The 21484-nt window shown below is 38.8% G+C and overlaps 1 protein-coding gene across 1 annotated transcript in view; it reads right to left on the minus strand.

Annotated features, from left to right (window-relative positions):
- The window catches only part of Hmcn1 (hemicentin 1), a 429789-nt gene extending 411333 nt beyond the window's left edge, over positions 1 to 18456 (minus strand). The window contains exon 1 of the mRNA XM_051185954.1: positions 18189 to 18456. Coding sequence (XP_051041911.1) covers positions 18189 to 18456 — 268 coding nt within the window. The remainder of the gene's footprint in view (positions 1 to 18188) is intronic.
- Positions 18457 to 21484: the final 3028 nt, after the last annotated feature.

A 21484-nucleotide genomic window follows, 5' to 3' on the forward strand; every position in this document is an offset into this window, starting at 1 on the left:
ATTTCTTTTCCAGTATTAAGTAATCTTTTGGTTTTTAAGAAAAAACAACTGAGTTATTGCTTAGGCTCCTTTTTATATATTGTCTCATACAGATTTATGAAGGGCCTTTTCTCTCCAGTAGTCTCCTTTATCACACAGCTAACACCAGAGCTATGCTAACATCATGAAAAGCATTCTCTTTTTTCCTATTGCCAAGAAATACCTCAGTAAAACCATGGCTATTTCTCCTTGATAGTACTTTCCTGAGAAATCATCTGGACCTACGGATTTCTTTGCAGGAAGATATTTTACAACAAAGAACTTTTTTAATAGCAGAAATTTGGACATAGGAAAAGAATACAGAAGCAAGGAAATGCAAAGCTATGAGGCATGACCTTTAGTATTATGACAGACCACAGGACATGAAAGATCTTCCTTCCACCAAACAGAAACACTAGACAAAATATAAATTTTTCTTTTTAATCAATAGCCAAGTTTGATGGTAAGAATAAAGGGAAATCTCCCAGATGCCAGAAATAATAAGGGAACTCAAGCCAGAAATAAACCCCAGTTGTTACCATGGCAGCAGAAAAATCTGATACAAGACTTGGCTACTAAGATTTTAATGTTCACGTGGGTACAATCTTTATGGTCATAGCCTCTTGGGGTCAGAGAGCTATTATAGAGTATCCTCTTAAAACTGAAACTTATTGGGAAAACAGAAATTTCCCCCTCCTAGCCCAGAAAAAAAAAAAAAAAAAAAAAAGGCTTGGCATCTGCCCAAGTCTTTAAAGAAAAGCAAAATCTCCTAAGCAAAATGTAAATCCTATGTGGTACATGAGTCATAATTCAAAACAATTAGCCCACAAACTAATTTTAGGATGCCTTCAAAAGCAAATGCAATCCTCTCTGTAAACTACATTATAGAGACCTGGGTCCAGTGAACCATCCAAGGTGCACTAACTCCTAGATAAGATTGCACTGATAGTGAAATACTTAGCAGCTATACAAGGAAACAACCCACAGTGAGGGACATCCAGCAGACCCAGCTGAGAGAATCAGCATCAATTCCTAAAAAGCAAAAACCACAACACCATAAAATGTATTAGCATATCATAAAAAACAAAACAGAAAGATATGAAAAGAAAAAGAAGCACCAAAACAAAGAACGATGGTCATTGAAAAACAAAACAGAAAGATATGAAAAGAAAAAGAAGCACCAAAACAAAGAACGATGGTCATTGAAACTGGAAACTCCATGGGTAACTTAGAGAAAAGATGAAAGGAAGCTGAAGAGATGCTAGTTAATAATGCTCACTGCTCTTTCTGAGGTCCTGAGTGCTATTCCCAGTACACAATTTGTCAGGCTCACAACTGCCTGTAACTCCAGTTCCAAGGGATCCAGTACCCTCTTCTGGCTTCTATGGGTACCTGCATGCATGTGGCATACACACAGAAATTCACACACATGTACACATGGGTATGTGCATATAACTAAAACTTTAAGAGAAAATAAAAAGAACTAAAAAGAAGTGTAAGCAAGTTTTAGAACAGAGGCCATCAAAGCAGGGCAGGGCAGAAGAAAAGGGAAAGAAATGTGACAGAAAATAAAGAAGCTTAGAGGATTTTATAGCAGTGCAGCACAAAGATTCAGGAAAGGAAATATTTAGAAAGAATTGTCTGGGGCTAGAGAGGCAACCCAGTGTTAGAGTGCTTGCTTAGTGTGTACACGGATGAAAGACCCTGACACCACCAAAAACTGAAAAGAAAGCCTCAATAATTAACTAATTAAAAAGTACATTTTATTGTTAATCAAATCAAAAATTTTCCCAAAGTTAAAACTTTTATTAGTGGGAAACAAACATTTAAAATGTTTTTTTTTCTAAACAGGTTAAGAATTAAAGCAAATAAAACAATGTCTTACCTACTTTGCCACTTTAGAAATAGGAGACATCCTATAAGAGCATTGATGAGTTGTTGACAATCACAGTTATTTGTAAATTATTCTGCATAATTAAGCATGTCAAGTAGTACATACATTTCCAAATATTATACCCTAAAAGAAACTTCTACCCAAAGAGTCACAGAAGGGAGAAATAAGACAACGTTAAACTGCCTGTTGAGGACTAGACAGCAAAACAAAACAAAACCACAAACAAGTTTCCCCCAAAGTCATCACAAAATAACTTTAAATGACTTAAATACATGGATCAAATATGTTTGAAATTCACAGAGTATAATGTTGGCAGTTTTACTGTGCTGATATGAACCCCACTGCAAATGCAAGAATTGTACAAGAGTTTAGGAAGACAGAGCAGAAAAACAAAATCAAGTCTATGTCTACACACAGAGAAGCTGCAAAAACATGAAGATGAAGAAACAAACAACAATTATAGAGAAAAAGTAGCTAATAATAATATTAGCAGAGGGAAGACAACAAAAGAAGTTTTTTTTAAAAAAAAAAAGCCAGGTATACAAAGTACAGAATTCTACAGCTAACTATTCACCAGCATGAGGTATTTACTGCATGCCCTGCAGATTGGTCACAATTAGAAAGACTAAATGTATCAAGTCATGGTGAAATATGAAGCCACTAAAATACCTGAAAATTACTGACAGGAATATTCAATGGTACAACTCCTTTGGAACATAATTTGATGGTTTCTTATACAGTTAAACGTTCTTTTTGCTCAGGAGTGAGGAAAAGTCCATGTAACACTATGGATGAACGCTCATGGCAATTCCATCAATAACAACTGCAAACTGGAACCAACCAAATAGCCATCAACAGCAGGAGAATGGATAAGGAAATTGTGGCTATTAAATACTACCCAGTAAGAAAATAAACTGCTAATGCATGAAAAAAGAAGTAGTAGTAGTAGAAGAAGAAGATGGAGGAGAAGAAGAAGAAGAAGAAGAAGAAGAAGAAGAAGAAGAAGAAGAAGAAGAAGAAGAAGAAGAAGAAGAAGAAGAAGAAGAACAAGAACAAGAAGAAGAACAAGAACAAGAAGAAGAACAAGAACAAGAAGAACAAGAAGAAGAGGAAGAAGAAGAACAAGAAGAACAAGAAGAAGCTGGGAGGTGGAAGGACAGGGTCAGAGAATTACAAGGAGTATTAACTGTGTAAGGAACAGTAGAAAGTTTTTTTGACCTGACAAAAATGATATATACTTTGTTGTTGCACAGATCTGTCAAACTCATCAAACATGTCACTTAAAAATTGTGAACTTGATTTTTATTGTGTGTAATTTACTGGAGAAAAGCTGGGTTTTAAAAAGCAATGACTGTATTCATATATTAAAATGTGTTAATATGTTATGAAATACAATTTTAAAAAGAATTAAGGTATTATTCAAAATTATCAAATAAAGACCAAAATGATTTCCTACATGTAGGTTGCTTTCTGTTACTTAACTAAGACACAATACTAACAAAACCATTTTTACTAATATTTATTGAGTGTCCCAACTTGGGGAAGAAAGGGTTTATTTGATTTGCATGCCCATATCACAATCCATCATTGTGAGAAATCAGGGCAAGAACTCAATCAAGCAGGAACCTAAAGCAGAAACTGAAGCAGAGACCATGGAGAAAGGCTGACTACTGCCTCAGCCTCTCTAGCTTTCTCAGGTACCTTTCTTATACAATCTAGGGCCGCCTGCCCAAGAATAGCCTTTCATCAATTAGCAATCAGGAAAATGCCACTAAGACATGCCCACAGTCCAATCTGATGAAGGCAATCCCTCTGTTGAGGTTCCCTCTTCTTAGGTGTGTCAAGTTGACATTTAAGCTAGCTATGTGACTACTAACACACCATTCCTAATTTTAAAAGTCTACTAAAGAATGACAGAGATGGCTCAGTAGTTAAGAGCACCTCCTGCTCTTGCAGAAGACCAGAGTTCAGTTCACAGTACTCATGTCATGTACCTAACAACTTCCTATAACTTCAGCTCCAGAAAATCTTAGGGTCATTATGATTTGATTACAAACCATTGACTCATGAGTTTGAACATTTGGTCACTATCCAGTGGTACTGTTTTAGGGGTTTGGGGAACTTTTGGGAGGTAGAGTCTAAGTGAAGGGGGTGAATCTCTGAGGGACAGGTCTTGAGTTATAGCTTGGTTCTGCTTCCTGTCTCATCTCTGCCTCCTGGTCCATCATGATACGAATAAGCAGCCTTATATGCCTGCTCTTATAGTCATATAGTATTCTCAGTTGTGGTGAGATCGTACCCCCAAATAGACCCTTCCTCCTTAAAGTCACTTTTTGTCAGCCATTTGACACAGCACTGAAAAAAAGTAATTGACACATTTAAAAAAAAAAATCATTTTCATTCAACATTATTAAGTGCCCTGAGAAAAAAAGTCATAAAAACTAAATGTTTGCCTCCATATAGTGTCCATTTAGTGAAGGGGGTAGAACGTAAATAAATAGATGCTTGTCATCTCTAATGCCAAGCAGGTTAAAAAATGGGGGGAAACTTTGGACCAGATGGTCAAAGAAATCTTCGTTGTGACATAAGCCATAGGAAATAGTGACAGATGCCACATGGGCACGTGAGGAGGAAGGGAACATCAAGAGTAGGGGGCCCTAGAGCAAATTGTGCCTGGCAAGTGAGGAACAATAAGGAAGCAATCTGATAGAAGTGAAATGAAGAGACCATCAGAATGGAGAGCTGGAAATCTGCCTTTCATTTTAAAAGGATCCTTCTGGCAGCTCTGCGGAGAATACTTGGAGGGACCAGTTAAAGTGTCTCAGGCTACAGGACATCAAAAGGCATGAATAGTAGCCAAGTTATCTTGCAAGTTAAGCCAAGAGATTTTGTGGAGGGATTACATGTGGGGTGTGAAGAAAGACAAGTCCCGGGTAACTCCAAGGGCTTTGCCCAAGTGACTAAGAAAACTCTGGTGTCTGTACTGAGATGGGAACATTAGAGAAGACACAAACACATGTGGGGTTAAAAGGAGGTAATGGTAAAAGTGAGGTGCCTACTGGGGTGCCTCCTGTAGACTTAGATAACTGTGATATGCCTACAGGGTGCCTTATGGAGGTTTAGGTAAATTGAGATAACTACTCAGTGCCTAATTGTGAGATGCCTACTGGGTGACGTATGGAGGTTTAGGTAATTGTGAGTGCCTATTGGGTGCCTTATGGTAGTTTAGGCAGAATATCTTCCTCCTGACTCACTATGTTAGTGCTGTCTTGGGGGCTGGCCAGTCTTTCTATGTGTTTGCTGTTTAGATTTCCCAAAATGTTCATTCAGTCTGCTTTTGCCATCATGGGGCTAATTCTACCCTCACCAATTCTGCCCAGAGAATTCACTTCTTAAGCAAATTTAAGCTAACATTTAGAGAATGCTTATGGCATTAAATCTTTTCACAACTATAGTCTCATTTAAACATAAGCATCTCTATTTCAGGAAAAACTTTAAATTGGTAATCAGGAAATGATTAGGTATATCTATTCCCAACTCCATATGCACTAGTCTGAACCGGCTGTGTGGGAGTACTAAAACTATGGAGATTGGCAAATGCTACAAATAGAGAGTGTGCTCTCCCATCCTTGGCTTCACGGTCCATTGTTTAGCTTCATCATCGGAGCATTGATGATGAATCCAGGCTTTGTACATGAAACTGAGACCCTAGGAGACATACAACCTGCATAGTTATAAAGGCTGGTCACAGGACTCTCCATCTTATCAAATGTTCCCTTGCTAGCGTACTCATGAGTCCTTACTGCTCACCAAAGAATTTTACATGCATTTCTTCTAGTCTTAAGATGATTCTATGAGGAAATATAATTGTTATCCTTTTTAAGAATAGCAGACTAAGGTTTGGAGAAGTGAGCAAGTTGCTAACTTCTAAAACATTTATAATTACTTTAATTACTGCTCAATATTGTCCCGACATTAGGATCCATTCACTCCAAGTCTATGTCATTTTAGCTTTACTAAAATCTGTTTATCAAAATAAGTCAATCCAATATTAATTTTCCTTATATCATTTAAGAAATAAAAAGGAGTAAAGTTATCAAGAGCAGAGCAAATTTAATAAATATAAAGATGTATGAAAAACATTAAGAAATACCCTTTGCTAATACTCCGGGATGATTCCTTAGGGGCATAAAATTGTGAGGAATCTTTCAGTAGAAGACACTGAGAGACTTTCCTTTCAGATGTGACTAAGGAGAAAACCTAAAGGCAAAAATGTAAGGACCTGATCAAGGCAGCAATAGGGATATACACCTTGAACAGCAGGAGGGAACCTCTGGGGACTAGGAAGACAATAGAGCTAGGGTTTCCTATGTACTCTGGCAAAGGGATGTGAACCAGAAATAACAAACTGAACAAAAGGCAAAATAGATTCTACTTTAAATCTCAAAAACGTACTTCCCAATATAGTGCTTAGAATTTTGCTCCCCAATGCTTGGTGACATGGTGTCTTTTATGGGCCTTCTACTTGGTACCAAACATATTAAAGAGTGGGTAGTCTCTCTCATATTTATGGCTACCCAGCACCCAAAGGCTCATCTAACCAGCCTCATCTTTCAGATCTTGGCAAGAGCAGCTACAAGCTGCCCTGAAGCTTTTTCAGTGGCAATGTGCCTTCCAGCCATAAAACCTCAAGGAACCCTCCTCCTACCTGTTGTAAAACAGTGTTAAAAGAAATTTCTCAAAGATGTGGCACTTAAAAAAACAATTCTACTTAGGTCTTTTAAAGTTTCCAAGAAAGAGATCTGGGGTTACACAACACAAACTCAAAATATTCTAGGGCCTACACACAATTCCAAGAATGCCTAGCCCCTACATAACTTTCACCATTTCAAAATCAAATATCTAAAAGTTGCGCTTAACAGATCAAAAAGTTTTATTAAATGCCATGGTTTACAAGTAAAATAATCACAGGCTTCTTAATGAAAATTATTTCAAGGGTTTAAACAATTCTGGGTTCGTGATTACTATCTCCATGGTTGCCAATCAGGACTCTGCTCATATCCAAAAAGGGATCAGAGACTAGAGTCTAAGAGAACTTCTGATGCGAACATTTGTTTAAGGAATTTATAGAACAAACTGAGTGTCAGTAGGAAAAAAAAATATTGTTATTAAAATTTTAATGTTAATTGATGGATAATCTGTTATAGGTGGAACTGTGTTCTCCAAAAATTCATATGTTAAAATCCTACCTGTTGGCACCTCAGAACTTGACCATATTTGGAAATAGGATCATTGCACATATAACTGGTGGGCCACTAATCCAAGAGGAAGGAAATGGAAGGCAGGGGATTGACACAGAACACAGAAAGAATACCACATGAAGATGAAGGCAGAGGTCTGGCTAATGAATCTACAAACCAAGAACTATGTAAGATTGACAGACATCACAAGAAGTTAGAGGGAGACCTGGCACAGATTCTCCACACAGCCTTCAGAAGGAAGCAAACCTTATTGACACCTAAATTTTAAAATTTTGGACTTTCACCCTTCAGGACAATAACAGTAAATTTACAATTTTCAAGTCACCAAGTCATTACTGTTTTGTTACAATCTCTCTAAGAAATTATCTTGCAGCACCTTCTTGAACATAACCTTCTTGAAAACAACAAAAAAGAACTTGTGAAAATCTGCTTCTCCTCAAAAAAAAAAAAAAAGGCATATTTCGTGAGGTCATATAAGCCTTAGTTATGTGGTATGTAAAAGAAAGAGTCAGACAATCTGAGGGGCCCCTGGCAGTAGGACCAGGATCTAACCCTACTACATAAGCTAGCTTGTTGGAACCCACTCCCTATGGTGGGATGCCATGCTCGTCCTTAATGAATGGGAAAGGAACTCTGTCCTGCCCTAACCTAATGTGTCAGACTTTGTTGCCTCCTCATGGGAGCCCTTACCCATGAGGAAGAGTGCAGGGAGCCAGGAGGAGTGGTGGGAGGGAGAACTGAGGTTGGAATGTAAAGTGAAACTTAAAAAAATAAATAAATTATTTTTGAAAACAATAAAATAAGGAGCCACCATTTTACCCACAAAGGCACAGAAAATAATCCATAACACAGGACACCACATCCTTCATGTACTACTTGCCTGTAACTCTGCTTGTCTATGCTCTGCTTCTGTCTTTTCATACCAAACTAAAGGTCTTTATCCGCCAACAGCTGATCCTTCTTTGCAATCTATCTCTTCTAGATTCTTCTAAGTCCCGGTTCCAAATGTCTAGTCTTCCTGGTGTCATTTGCAGGTTGTTTTTTGTTTTTGTTTTTGTTTTTGTTTTTTCAACTAAGTGGATAAGTTTTAAACAGTACTTAAATGTTCTTCCTTTCTTACCACCTGAAATCAAAACACCCTTTCAATACCCAATATCTGTTGGGAATTTACTGTGTGCAAGAAACTTTGAACATCTAGTATAATTAGCCCTCGCATAAATGTTAAAAGGTACATCAAATTAGGGACAAAGATGGTAATACAGCAAGCCATTGGAGGAGCCAGACATCCCAGGTAGGAATCAAACCCCAGAACCTACTCTCCATTTGTGTCATGCCTCAAAAGCAACACTGTGTACTCACTAGATTCATTCTTACTCAGCCTTCTGGCTCCCTGAGCCCAATGAAACATCTTTTAAAAACAACTTTAACATTATTTGGCCTTTACCTTCATTAATAATGAATTATATTACAGATCTTATAAATAAAGTTGACAGCTTCTTAAGAACTCTAACCGTTGTTCTTACTGTTCCTTTTCAGAATCCACTATGAGCTTCCTTTCTTCTGTCCTCTGAATGTTTGCGTGCTCCACAGTCCCATGCAGTTTCTTTTCTCAGTCTGCACTCTCCTTGAGTGATCTCACTTATTCCAATGGCGTCAACTGTCATCTGCATAAGTTTCAAGTGGATAGAACAGCGACTTGGCACATTCAGCTAACACTGACAGCTAGAAATGCTGGGATTGATACCTGGAGACAGACAGGCCACCCAAACAGACCCACGAGGGAAACATGGACTGTGATAAATTCATCATCATTGACTAGTATCTGGCTCTCAGATTTAAAATCTCAGAAACTTGAGCATGACACTGTCACAGTATTTTAAACAAGGGAGACTGATGTATACAACTGGTATGCCAAAATATGAGTTACCCATGGAGAATATGACTGTCTGGTGAACCTGATGTGTGTGTCCGTCTGACCGGAGCATTCTCTCCCCATAAAGAATAACATGAGGTCACATTATCACAACGCTGTTTAAAGTGGATGCAGCCAGAACAAGGACAGTTAATTGTATAGTGCTAATGTGTAATGACATCATTATATATTTAGAAGGAAAAACAGTCCATCACCGCAGTGGAATTCTGGTCATTCAAGTACAAAATAAATTAACACATTGAATTTATTTTATAACAAAGTTAGAACTTGGTTGGACATTTCTCAAATATGTTTCTATGACTAGTTTTCACTGCTGACCCATGAACTTCTGGTTGATGTTCATTTCAGAGAAGTTAATCTGTGAAGAACTTGCTATCACGACTCACTATCCTGGGAATGACATTGTCTTTTGGAGGAAACATTACATCATGTCTTCTCTCCTATTGAATGCTAATTTCAGTAGGTCATTCTATTTATTTTTCCCATATTCATAGGACCAAATCAAGTCAATTGTATTTCCTTAATAACACTCAAATCTATCCTCTTTTCCTGATGCCCAGGTCTCAAGATACCCGCAGGATTTCCTCTGAACTGCTAACATGGCCTCATCTCTCATCCCAAAGCTTTACAGACTCCATTACTCTACTGTGCCAAGAGATAAAATTCTAAATTGAAAACGCAGTGATGCCATGATAATCCTTGCAGTCCTTCCAGCTCCCAAGAGCTTTCATCATGAAATCCAAAACCTTTAATACGTTTTGATTAAGCTGCTTGTATTCATGAACTTTCCTCAGATTTCAGAGCAGATGATACGTCTTCCAGAAAACCATTGGTAACCAACCCTGCTTGAATTCATGAGAGTGGAGTACTTTGTGTTTCTTTCCACTGCAGAATACACTGTGGTATATTATATTGTCCTTCACCCTGCACCCCACCTCGTAGGCCATTAGCCTCTTCTGGAGTTTGTCTCACTGGTTTTGCATCAACACATCCGATATGATCCTTGATATTAGTAAACAATAACAAACTTGTTGACTAGTGAATGAATAAATGAGTGGATAAGTAAATGTAAAGGCTTATAGTGGAGTATTCCTAGTGCTTTGCAGGTTTCTCCATGATGTTGTAATAGTGTAGGGTCAGAGTAGTGATGTAACAAAGAACTTACGTGTCTCAAACATTCACTGTATCAGAATGGAACTGAGGTTGGCCTGTATGCTGACTTGTAGCCAAATAATCAAGCAGACATCCCTCAGTTCTCTCTTATTATATAAACACTGTGCAGCTTCTCCTGTAACTTCATTTTCTTCTTCAACCTTTGCAAAGAAATGTGACTTTGAGCCATTCATTGTATAGTACATTTTTATTGTTAAAGTTTGTGTTTGAAAATTACATCTGTTTGCTTATCTACTAATAGGGGTGGAACATGGTATATGTGTGGAGGGCAGAAGACAACATTTATGAGTTTTAGTGGTCCCATTCTACCATGTAGGACCTGGGGATTGAAGTCAAGCCAGGCTCAGCAGCTAATGCCTTAACTTGCTGAGTCAACTTGTCAGCCTGCTGAAGCACTTCTAAAACATTTTCACATGTACTGCTTTATTTAATCATACTAATGTCACTAGGGTAAAGAAAGTTGACACAGTCACACTTTTATACAGTGCCAGTTTCATTTTTTTCTATTCTCCACAGATATGGTGAATCCTGGAGCTTGCCATAAGAGACAGAACTAGAGTTGAAAACACTGTAGACTTGTGAAAATAAAAACCTGGTGTGGATCTTTTGTTCATGCAGTGCTTCTTGGAAATCAGTTTATTTACTGTGACACTCCATCAGTAGATCCAGTTAAAATTGAAGAGTAATCAGGCAGCCTGAGGGCATGTTGCTGAGACATTCCACTTGATAGACACACACACCCCAGCCTAATCAATTGCTTATGCAAGCATTCAATAACTACCCAAGAATCAAAAGTTTTCTAGATCACAATATTCCTTCTTAGTCAAGCTTAAAATATATAATATATATACATATATATATATATATATATATTCACCAAAAGGATTAATTGACAAATTAATATGCTGGAAACTTTGGTCTCTTTAGTAAAATGATTTAAAAATAAACTCACAGATGAGAAAGGCAAGCTTTAAACGCTCACAGAAGTACTTGCTTCCACAACTAGACTGAACGTACACAGATAAATCTTCTGTTCTTTTAACATTCATAATTTATGCATACCATAAATCCATTGAAGAATATTTCCCAAGTACCTGTTGTGTTGCTGGGCCTATAGAATAAATAAAACACTTAGGTGGAAAACACCAAAAGTTATGTTTTGATCAGAAACAAATCATAAATAAATCCCAATTCTGTTTTAATAGCAAGAAAATAAAACATTTTTCCAAAGTAAAAGGTTTAACCTAAAACAAACATGAAACAACTTCATTCTGTGGTGGCCTGAGCAAATACTTTATTTATCAAAATCTAGTCTCTATTATCCTTGTATCCTATTATCATTTTCATTGTTTTAGATTTTAACTATGTCTATAGGTAGACACTTGCCTCTGTGTGTGTGTGAGCACATTGATGCTGGTACCCACAGAGGCCAGGAGATGGTTTCAGATCCCCTGGAGTTGGAACTGCAGGCAGTTGTGAACCACAGAGAGTACTGGGAACTGAACCCAGGTCCTCTGTGAGAGATATAGGAACTCTTAACTACTGAGCCATCTTTCTGGCTCCAAACTCCTTTATCTTCTTGAAGGAGCTTTTATTGTGTGTGAGTAAAGCATCTCTACTTATCCTCAACACTATCCACTGAAGTAGTATCCATTACCTCAGATAAAAACATTTTATACTGAGAAACAAATTACCATTGTTCACCCAAAACCCCTCACACTGGGGATAAAGGGTGGAGATTAGAAACAGAATGCTTGTCTTTGGTGACCAGAACTGAAGGAGGAAAAAACGAAAAGCCTTACTTAACTGTTAAAGCAATTTCCTTAGTTCCTCAGCTCTCTCTCTGGTGTGTGTGTGTGTGTGTGTGTGTGTGTGTGTGTGTGTGTGTGTGTGTGTGTGTGTTTCTCCTAACCTTCATGAAAATCCTTGTTCTGCACAATGTGTTAAGAGGCTGGCAGCTTTTGTTTTCCTATACTTATTGAAATGGAAATCGTTTACCTTTAGGTTCAGTTCATATAAGAGCAACAAATTTTTCAAAATCTGAATGTATATTATCTTTCTGTGTAAGAATCTTCCTGTTCATTATGGTTTGGAGTAATTCTTCTGTTGGCCAGAAAAATATTCTAAGAATCTATATTACAAAAGTCTTGGGGTATTTTCATAACACTGAGCATGTCTGACCAAACCATGCAAAGCCATTAAGGGTTTATGGGTTTTATTCAAATGAAACCCTTAAATGTAAGAGACATGAGCTGTTGCTATTTCTGCCAATGAATCAAACCCTTTCTATTTCCAGTCTCTTTAGGAACACTTACCTTGTTTAAGGGACCTCTAACAGTGGAACCAGGATATATCCCTGGTGTACAAAAGGACTTTGGGAATATATTCCCCATGGAAGGATACCCCCTTAGCCTAGAGACACAAGGGAGGGCCTAGACCCCACCCCAAATGACTTGACAGATTTTGATGATTCCCTCCTAGAAGGCCTCATCCTCCCTGGGGAGTGGATGGGGAATGGGAGGGAGGGTGGAAGGAGGGGGAGAGAAGGACTTGGGAGGATTGGAGGGAGAGGGAACTGGGATGGGTATGTAAAATGAGAAAAAAATATAAAATAAAAAAAAATTTAAAAAGAACAATTACCTTTTATGTGTTATAACAAAAAAAATATAATAAAAATCATTGTCTGCTAATAACAATGCATTAATTTTATAGACACCCAAACAGGGGTCTGTCAAGATTATTAAACAATTTGCTTAATAACAAGAATAAGGAAAAGCACATAAGTTTCTCATTACCAAGTGGATGTTCATTCTACTACATGACATTTGCATCTTGAAAAAAATAATTGAATAATTAATGTCAACTAGACTCAAATTTAGCCTCATGGATAAGACAACCATCCCAGTAGCTGCACACAGAAATATAGTTACGAAGATTTTCAGTTTCTCCTTTCCATTCTCTTTAGTTCTCTCCACACAGGCTTTCATCACTCACTTCACTAGACTACTCTTCTTGGGTCATCAATGGCTTCCACATGGCTAAATTCCTTTCAATTGACCATGGCTAAATCCCTTCCTTAAGACAGAGCTTCTTCAGCCTCTCTGCCTCCAATTTCTCCAGATACTTCTTTGGTTATCTGTCATTTCTCTAGTTAAGCATCCCTAAGCCTCAAAGCGTAAACTCAGACCTTCTGTCTTCCCCAAGCACACTCAGCCCCTTCATATTTTTATAGTCTGACAACTCTAAACACCATCTTCATGTATGCCTTTGGGTCTGAAATTGATATTTCTCATTCTGCCCTTTCCCCTTGAACTCTTATATCATATATATGACTGTCTTCTTCCATCTCCATTAATATGTCAAAAGGTATCTCAATTTTAATAAATGTTCAAACATGAAAATCTCATCTTCCCACCATTTCTGGAACCTATCTCTCTCTCTCTCTCATTATTCTCCACCTCAGGATATGGCCCTGCCACACATCTGTTTACTCAAGCCAAGTCTTCAGAACAATTTCATCTTCTGTTTTTGCCTTGTAGCTCACATCCAGTGAATCATCAAATTTTCTTGGTTTCATACTCAAAATATAAACAAACTCTATTTTTCAAAACACTAATAGCTATCAACTCCATAAGGAATTCAGAGTTTTCTAATAGACCCATTTCTACTCTTCATCTGGTTTCCATTACTACCTAACTATACAATGATGCTGCAGATGTATGTGAGGTTGTGTCACTGATCCATTTAGAACTCTATAGTTGAGAGTTGAAGAGATGGCTCAGTGGTTAAGAACACTGGCTTCTCTTCCAGAGGACATGGGGTTGAGTCCCAGCACTCACATAGCAGCACACAACTATCTACACCGCCATTTCCAGAGAATTCAATGCCCTGTGCATGATGCACAGATTTACATGGAGACAAAACACACATGCACATAAATTTATAAATAAAACTCTAAAGTAGTTCTCCATATCATTCATGGTAAAAAAAAAAAAAAAAAAAAAAAAAAAAAAAAAAAAAAAAAACCAAAGCCATGGGGGACTATGAGTCTTTTCCTGAACCAGTCTTATCATATTTCAAGCCTCATGTGTCAATCCCCCTCTATCACTTTCTGTGTCAAAGACACTCAGATGCCTCATGGTTGTTAAACATGTCAAGATACTCTTGTCACAGGGACTTTTTACTAATTGTTCATCTGCCTATAAAAGACACGACCAATGCTCTCTCCTTCAAGAATTTGTTGAAATAAAATCTCTTCTTTTGTATGGTCCCCAGCCACCATATTTAAAATTATAACACCCTCATATTCACCCTGAGCTTCTCATGGCCTTTTCCTGCTTTTTGTTTTCTCCATAGCAATCATAGGCATCAATTGCTTGTATGTATATTAATCATATCCTTTATCGCCTGTGTTCCCCCTTTCTACAGTAGAATGCAAGTTCCATGATAGAGGGAGCCTTCTTTTTGCTTTTCTTTTCTCTTGGTTCCTCAGTGCATTAAGTATTGCCTGAAACTAGCAAGGGCTTAAGGAACACAGACCAGTAGGAGATATTACAGAGAGTGAAATATAAGTGTTCAAGAAAAGAAAGAGATGTTCAACTCATTAAAACACACTGTCCATTTTCATTCCTCCCATCTACTGGCTTACTCAGTAGAATACTTTAATCAGTGGATAGGAAATTGACAACTAAATGGCATAGGCCATTTTTTGTTGTTGTTGTTGTTGTTTTGAGACAGGGTTTCTCTATATATTCCTGGCTGTTCTGGAACTTGTTCTGTATACCAAGCTGGCCTCTAACACAGAGATCTATCTGCCTCTGCCTCCAAAACGCTGGTATTAAAGGCATGTGCCACCATTGCTTTGTGGTAAAGGACTTCTTTGGGGGCAAGGAAAATGTTTTAAAACCAACTGATGATAGTATCACCTATTTGTAAACATAACAGAAATTATTAAATTTTACATAATAAAGGACCAAATATTATGGTAAGGGAAATATCCATCGACAAAGCTATTGCAAAATCATGCAGATATTCTGGTAATCCCAGCACCAAAACTCAGATACAGGAGGATCATCCATGAGTTCAAGACCAGCTTTGCCAACATCATGAAATCCAGGACAGTCAGGGCTACATAAAAGACCATATCTCAAAAGTAAATCAATTAATTAAAATTAATACAGGAAGCATGACTTAGGAAACTAAAAGGCTCCTTCAATGCAGCTAATTATCACTAAAAGGCCAGTTTCTGCCTCCATGAACTAAGGCAGTCCAGGGAAGCTGCAACCCTTCCCATGTGCTGCTGGTATTACTGGATCTTTCCTGCCCTTTCCTGTATGAATATATTCTAATGAGCTTTATCACCACTCTGCCCAGGATTAAGATCTATGTTTCCCATGTATTTTCAAACTACCAACACCTGTAGCCACACATCTTTCCCTGAATTGTCATGTGGACCCACATGACATCTCCAAAGACCTAGAGGCTTTATTCAAAAGCCTCAGACTGTGTCCCCAAACTCACGCATTATTTTATCTAGCTATATAGAATGGTAGATACCAACAGACCAAGCACTCAAGTTGTTAGTGTCATTACTCAAGTAGGTGCTAGATTTTATTTCTTTCCACAGTATTGTTTCATTCAACTGTACAAATATGGAATAGAGATTACAAAAATAATAGTTATATGCAAAACAAAGAATCACAAAATGTCACAATTAGAAGTATCTTCAGGTATGTTCAAATCCAGTTCTCTCACTTTGATAGTGAAACTGAGCTTCAAAATAAGTAAATTGACATTCCCCTAATGTCAGTAAGATAACCAATCCCCATTCAAGGTCTTTCCTGTCATTGCATCCTGATCATCAACTGAAATAGAATAAAAAATTCTCAGTGGACATGCGCGCGCATGTGTGTACGTGCGCACACACACACACAAATACATGAAGAGGAAATCAGAAAAATTTCACAATCTTAATAATCTGTTAAAGTGAATTTTAAGTTAAATGTTAATGGCATAATTTAATTTCTATTTCTCTACCTGCAAAATTAAAAAAAAACTCTTGGATAATATAAACCATTAACCATTCTTCTCCACTTTTAATCATTAAGAAGTTATAATCAATACGGACACTGAGTTATAAACACAATTTTATTAAACAAGTTTAAACTACTAATTATTTTCTCATACAATTTTAATTCAAAAAATGCTTTAATTTTATTAGTCACCAGCAATTAGCATTCCAAGTTCCCCCACTTTGAATTCTGATTGCTAAACTATAGGAAAATCAACTGCACACAGTGTGCAGACCTTCTCACTGAGTACCAACCAGCTGGGAGGCAGTGCACTTTATACAATTTGTTACAATATATTTCCACATCACTACAACTATGGTAGTTCAGCTTCCATTCATGGGATGAAGCATATTTTATATTTTTCCAGCAACATAATGTCATAATGTTTTTTGGATGGAAGCAAACAAATTGTGTTAGAAATTAGCAAAATCAGTTTTTACTTTATATTTGATCCAACTTCAGACTCATCCCTATATAGGAAATATATTTGTGCTATTCCAAAATAACAAAAAACCTTGGACTGCATCACAAGTGCCATCTTGGCATCTTATAAACTGAAACATCATTACATTTGAAGTGTCTTCCTGAGACAGTAGACACAGCAAATGACTGCCTAACTCTTGATTACAATGATAAAGCAGCTCATAACTAATCAATGTTGAAATGCATGTGTCCTGCAGAAGAGCAGGACAGTTTATTGTCGTCAAAGAGCAAGACAATTCCAGAAAGTTCAGCTCCCTCTCAGTTTATCCCAATGACATCTTTTTAAATAGCTAAAATATACCACATTTAATAGCTAACAATAATTAGGGTTTTAATATGTTTGGCAAATGCACAAGGAAGGGAAAAAAACCCTAGGTCTTCAACATCATGCTCTCATTGTGAAAGAGGCTATGCCAGACTCTAGTGGAGAGAGATTCAAAAGCAGGGGGAATGTGGGACAGCAGTGGGGGAGGGCTTTTAAGAAACCACTGTTTTATTTCTTCCACTGAGCAGCTACTAGCGCTAATGAAACTCAGGTGGACACAAGACAGCGAGCCCCAAGGCTTCCCCCTGTAATGCTACCCTCAACAATGGCAGTGGGGGCTCCTATGAGTCTCACAGAGAGGTGCTGCTTTAAAAAGAAACTCAAAAGAGTAAATAGGATCATGTTACAGTGCAGCAGCAGAAACCCACAGCTTCAGGGCACAACATAAAGTTATTTTTCTCCAACCACCTTTCAAGAGCACAGACATAGCAAATTACATGCATTTGTACTGCTTGAGACACTGGCGTACTGTTTACACACGTCTGCGAATCTAACCAATGATATAACCCGGTGCAAAGATGAATAGATCCAGTTAGGAAATGAATGGCTTCTGTCTTTCATTGTCATGCCTCCAGTTTCACTCCAAGTTACTATTTACAGACTTGCCCGTGTGTCACACAGCAGGTTATCCTCAGAGTGTGCCCTGCTGTTGAATTCCATGTCCCTGTCCCAGTCTGCCTTTGCAATTAAAACAGTCTTTAGCTTTAAAATGTAAGCCAGTGAACTCTGCGTTTGCTGCTGTTGCTGCTGCAGATTCCTGGGTCTGATCTTCCGAAGACCACATTTCCAGGTCAAGTCACCACTGTTTAATCTCCCTAAACAAGCCATCTACTCTATGAGCTAAGCCTAGCTGAGTGCTAAGGCGGTATGAGAGCAAACCCAGATGCCAGCCAGCAATTCTTTGTTACATCTGTATTCGGTTGCATATTTTTAAAAAACGTTTTGAAATTTTCTGACAATAAAACAAATGCATAGCATAAGAAGTAATAAACTTACGAATCACAACAAATACAGAGAGTATTTCCCTTACCTGGATCATGGAAGGGCACCAGAGCAAAGTTGTAAAGAGGTCTCTTAGGTCTTTTCAAAGACGTCTCCAAAATTTTGGAAGCCCCTTCAATAACCTGAACTAAATCATCGTACATGGAGCCAGTCACATCAAACACAAAAGCCAACGTCGATGCCCCCTCCGGAATCTCCTCAGCCCTGCTCTCCGACTGGTGGGTCCCATCTTCAGCTAGGGAAGAACGAAGAAGAACCACCAGGAATATTGTGTGGACCACTTCCCAGGCAATCATTTTTTTTTTCCCCTTGTTTGATCGCTGTTTTGCTCTTTGCCCTAAGCTCCTAAGCACTGTGCTTACTCCTCAAGAGCAGGTAGAGGACTTTCTCTCCGGTGGCTCATCAGCTTTTTGCAGTCTCTGAACTAACGCAAAGTTTGGAGCGGAGAATGAGAAGGGGACCAGCCCGGAGCCTGGAGCCGGCTGCCTCCCGGGGCTGGGCTGGGCTGGGTTGGGCTGGGCTGGGCTGGGCAGCGCAGGGATGTCGCGCCTTTTGTCCGGCTGGATAGGTCAAAGGCTCTAGGCGGCCGCGTGCAGGGCGCTGCGAGTAGCCGAGCGCGGGCAGAGCGCGGGGTCCATGCCCCGGGGGACGCTGAGAGCCTGCGGTACCGCCTCCGCCACCGCGCTCCAGACCAGCGACTGAGCCTCCCAACTTTCCACAGCTAGCCCCTCTGCGGCGAAGCCCGTCTCGACCTCGCCTTCTGATTGGCCAGCGGCCGTCCCTCCTCTGCTGGAGCCCCCACCCGGAGGGCGACTTTCCCCTCTGAGAGTTCCAAGTCACTCCAATACCGGGACACACTCGCAGTGTCAGCTCCTGTGTTCCCTTCAGAGCTATCCCCAACCTCCAAACTCTCTAGGTTTAAACAATGGTTTTCAAGAACATGTGGCCCAGTCCCAAATTCGGGGGCATTTCATTAGCTAGCACAAAGGGAATTGGTGCACTTTTTCTTTCTTTCTTTCTTTCTTTCTTTCTTTCTTTCTTTCTTTCTTTTTTTTTTTTTTTTTCTTTTTCTTTTTTGTGAAGTGTGCAATGCTGCTTCAGACAGTTCTCTCATAATTCCCCACCCCACCCCACCCCCAGAAGCTGAGCCGCCCCAGCACAGCTTCCTGTCCCTCAACCCACCATTCAGCCCAGCCAGAAGGGGGAGCTGGAAAATTCTTTCCTCTGGGTTGTGGCCACGGGATGGCTCTTTGATCTCCCTTGGGGAGCGTTTAGCTGAGTGGAAGGCAGGGAGAGGAATGCTGTGGAGGCAAGGGGAAACGCAATGAGGTGGGAAGAAAGTGAGAGACAGCAAGAAGTTACTAGCTAGGCTGAGGGACTAGAGAAAGAAGCTGGGTATCAGTAAACACTGAAGACCAATAGAGGGGGGGTGGCTGGAGAGAAAGAGAGAGAGAGAGAGAGAGAGAGAGAGAGAGAGAGAGAGAGAGAGAGAGAGAGAGAGAGAGAGACTGAATCATATTAGAAACCTGGGGGAGTCGTAATTTCATTATCAAGTTCACTTTGCTGAGTTGTCTAAAGCCTCTGCAAAGCATAGTGATGCAAACTAATATCCTCTTTCCACATAGCCACTTGTACAAGTATGTGTCAAGTCTCAGGCAAAGAGCCACTAAAATGTTGCTCCCCTCGATGGTATTTTCTTGCCAATACTTAAGGAGACTTCACCGTGGAAAACATTACTATGTCCTTCCAAGTCGTAATCATTATATACATTATAGCCGTATTAACAGATTTAAGAAGGTAAGCAAAGAAAGTCAGTCATGAGCTAATCATTCTTTCCCTTAAATACATTTCTTTTCCTGGAAAGGGGGCCATTGTCTGCATGCAAGCATACAAAGAGCACACAAGCGGCTTTGTACCGGGATTGAGTATGTATGAGACCACCCTCTAACAGCAGGGCAGCCTGAGGAAGAGCCTGCTCCCACCAGCCTTTATACTCTGTAACTGTCTTCTCTTTCAGAACCACCAGCTGTGGAACTTGAGTTTATGATACCTATAAGTCATGTCACTTAAAGGAAGCACAAGGGCCATTTGGGCTGGGTGGGAATATGAGGAGAGGGGGAGACTGTGTTTCGTTTCCAAGGAGTATTTAGAGAATGTTGAATGCTATTTGAGTAGTCCATTCCATTGTTTATTTTAAAAGGATTTCATTTTAGGTCATAGAGACCTGAGCTATTCCAGGTGCTCAAGGAGGTGGAAGAGTACTGCGTTTGACAGACAACCCAGGTGCTAAATCCTGAATGATGCTTACTAGCTGTGACCTTTAGCCTACCCTTTCCCTACCTTCTTTTATTCATTTGTAAATGGAAATGGTGGCACTCACTTAATCAGGACTAAATGATCTATAAATGTTCCAGATGCACTTGAAAGAAAAAAAAAGTGATGTTGTTGGGTAAATTGACTGTTCAACAAATGCAAAGCCAATTTATTTAATGGTGTTGAAGTTTTCAATACCCTGAATTCTGTCCACTTATGATCAGTTATTGAGAATAGCATTGAAATATAGGACTCTGGATTTGTCAGTCTTTTGGGAGTTCTGTGGTTTTGCTTGTGCATTTTGAAGCTTTGTAACTAAATGCAGTTGGTACTATGTACTCTTGATTGATAAACATCATTAGCATTATAAAGCAAGCTTTATTTTCAGTGGTACTATTCTTTGATCTGAAATATACTTTGTTTAATATTAATACAAGCATTCCAACTTTCCTTAAACCAGTATTCGCATAGTGTGTGCTTTTATCCTTTTTAAATCTATTTGTATCATTATACATAAAATATATTTCTTGTTCTCATCATACAATTGAGTCTTTTTAAAATTCCAACCCTATAATCTTTGCCTTTTCATAAGTATAGTTAGTCCATTTACATTCAGTGTGATGGAGGGTATGGTTGTACTTAAAACAATCACCTTTCTATTTGGTATCTATCTTTCTCTGTTCCTAATTTCGCACCTTATTTTGAATTGACTGATGACTTTTATTATATCTCCATTGCTAGACTTTTAACTATTGCCTTTGTTAGTTGTTGCTTTAGAGTTTCTAATCTGTATCTCAAGTACATTACCTATTACTTCATGTAGAAAACCCTGGACTGTGGCTGGTGCTTGCCTATCATATGGGAGGCTCTGGTTTTGATCTCCAACATGGAGAGACAGACAGACAGAGAGAGAGAGAGAGAGAGAGAGAGAGAGAGAGAGAGAGAAATGCTTCCAATTCACCCCTTCTGGGCCACTGTAACCCTAACATCTGTCTCAGTGCATAATTTGTT

This window comes from Phodopus roborovskii, unplaced genomic scaffold, assembly GCF_943737965.1.
Source record: "Phodopus roborovskii unplaced genomic scaffold, PHOROB, whole genome shotgun sequence".
NCBI lineage: Eukaryota > Metazoa > Chordata > Mammalia > Rodentia > Cricetidae > Phodopus > Phodopus roborovskii.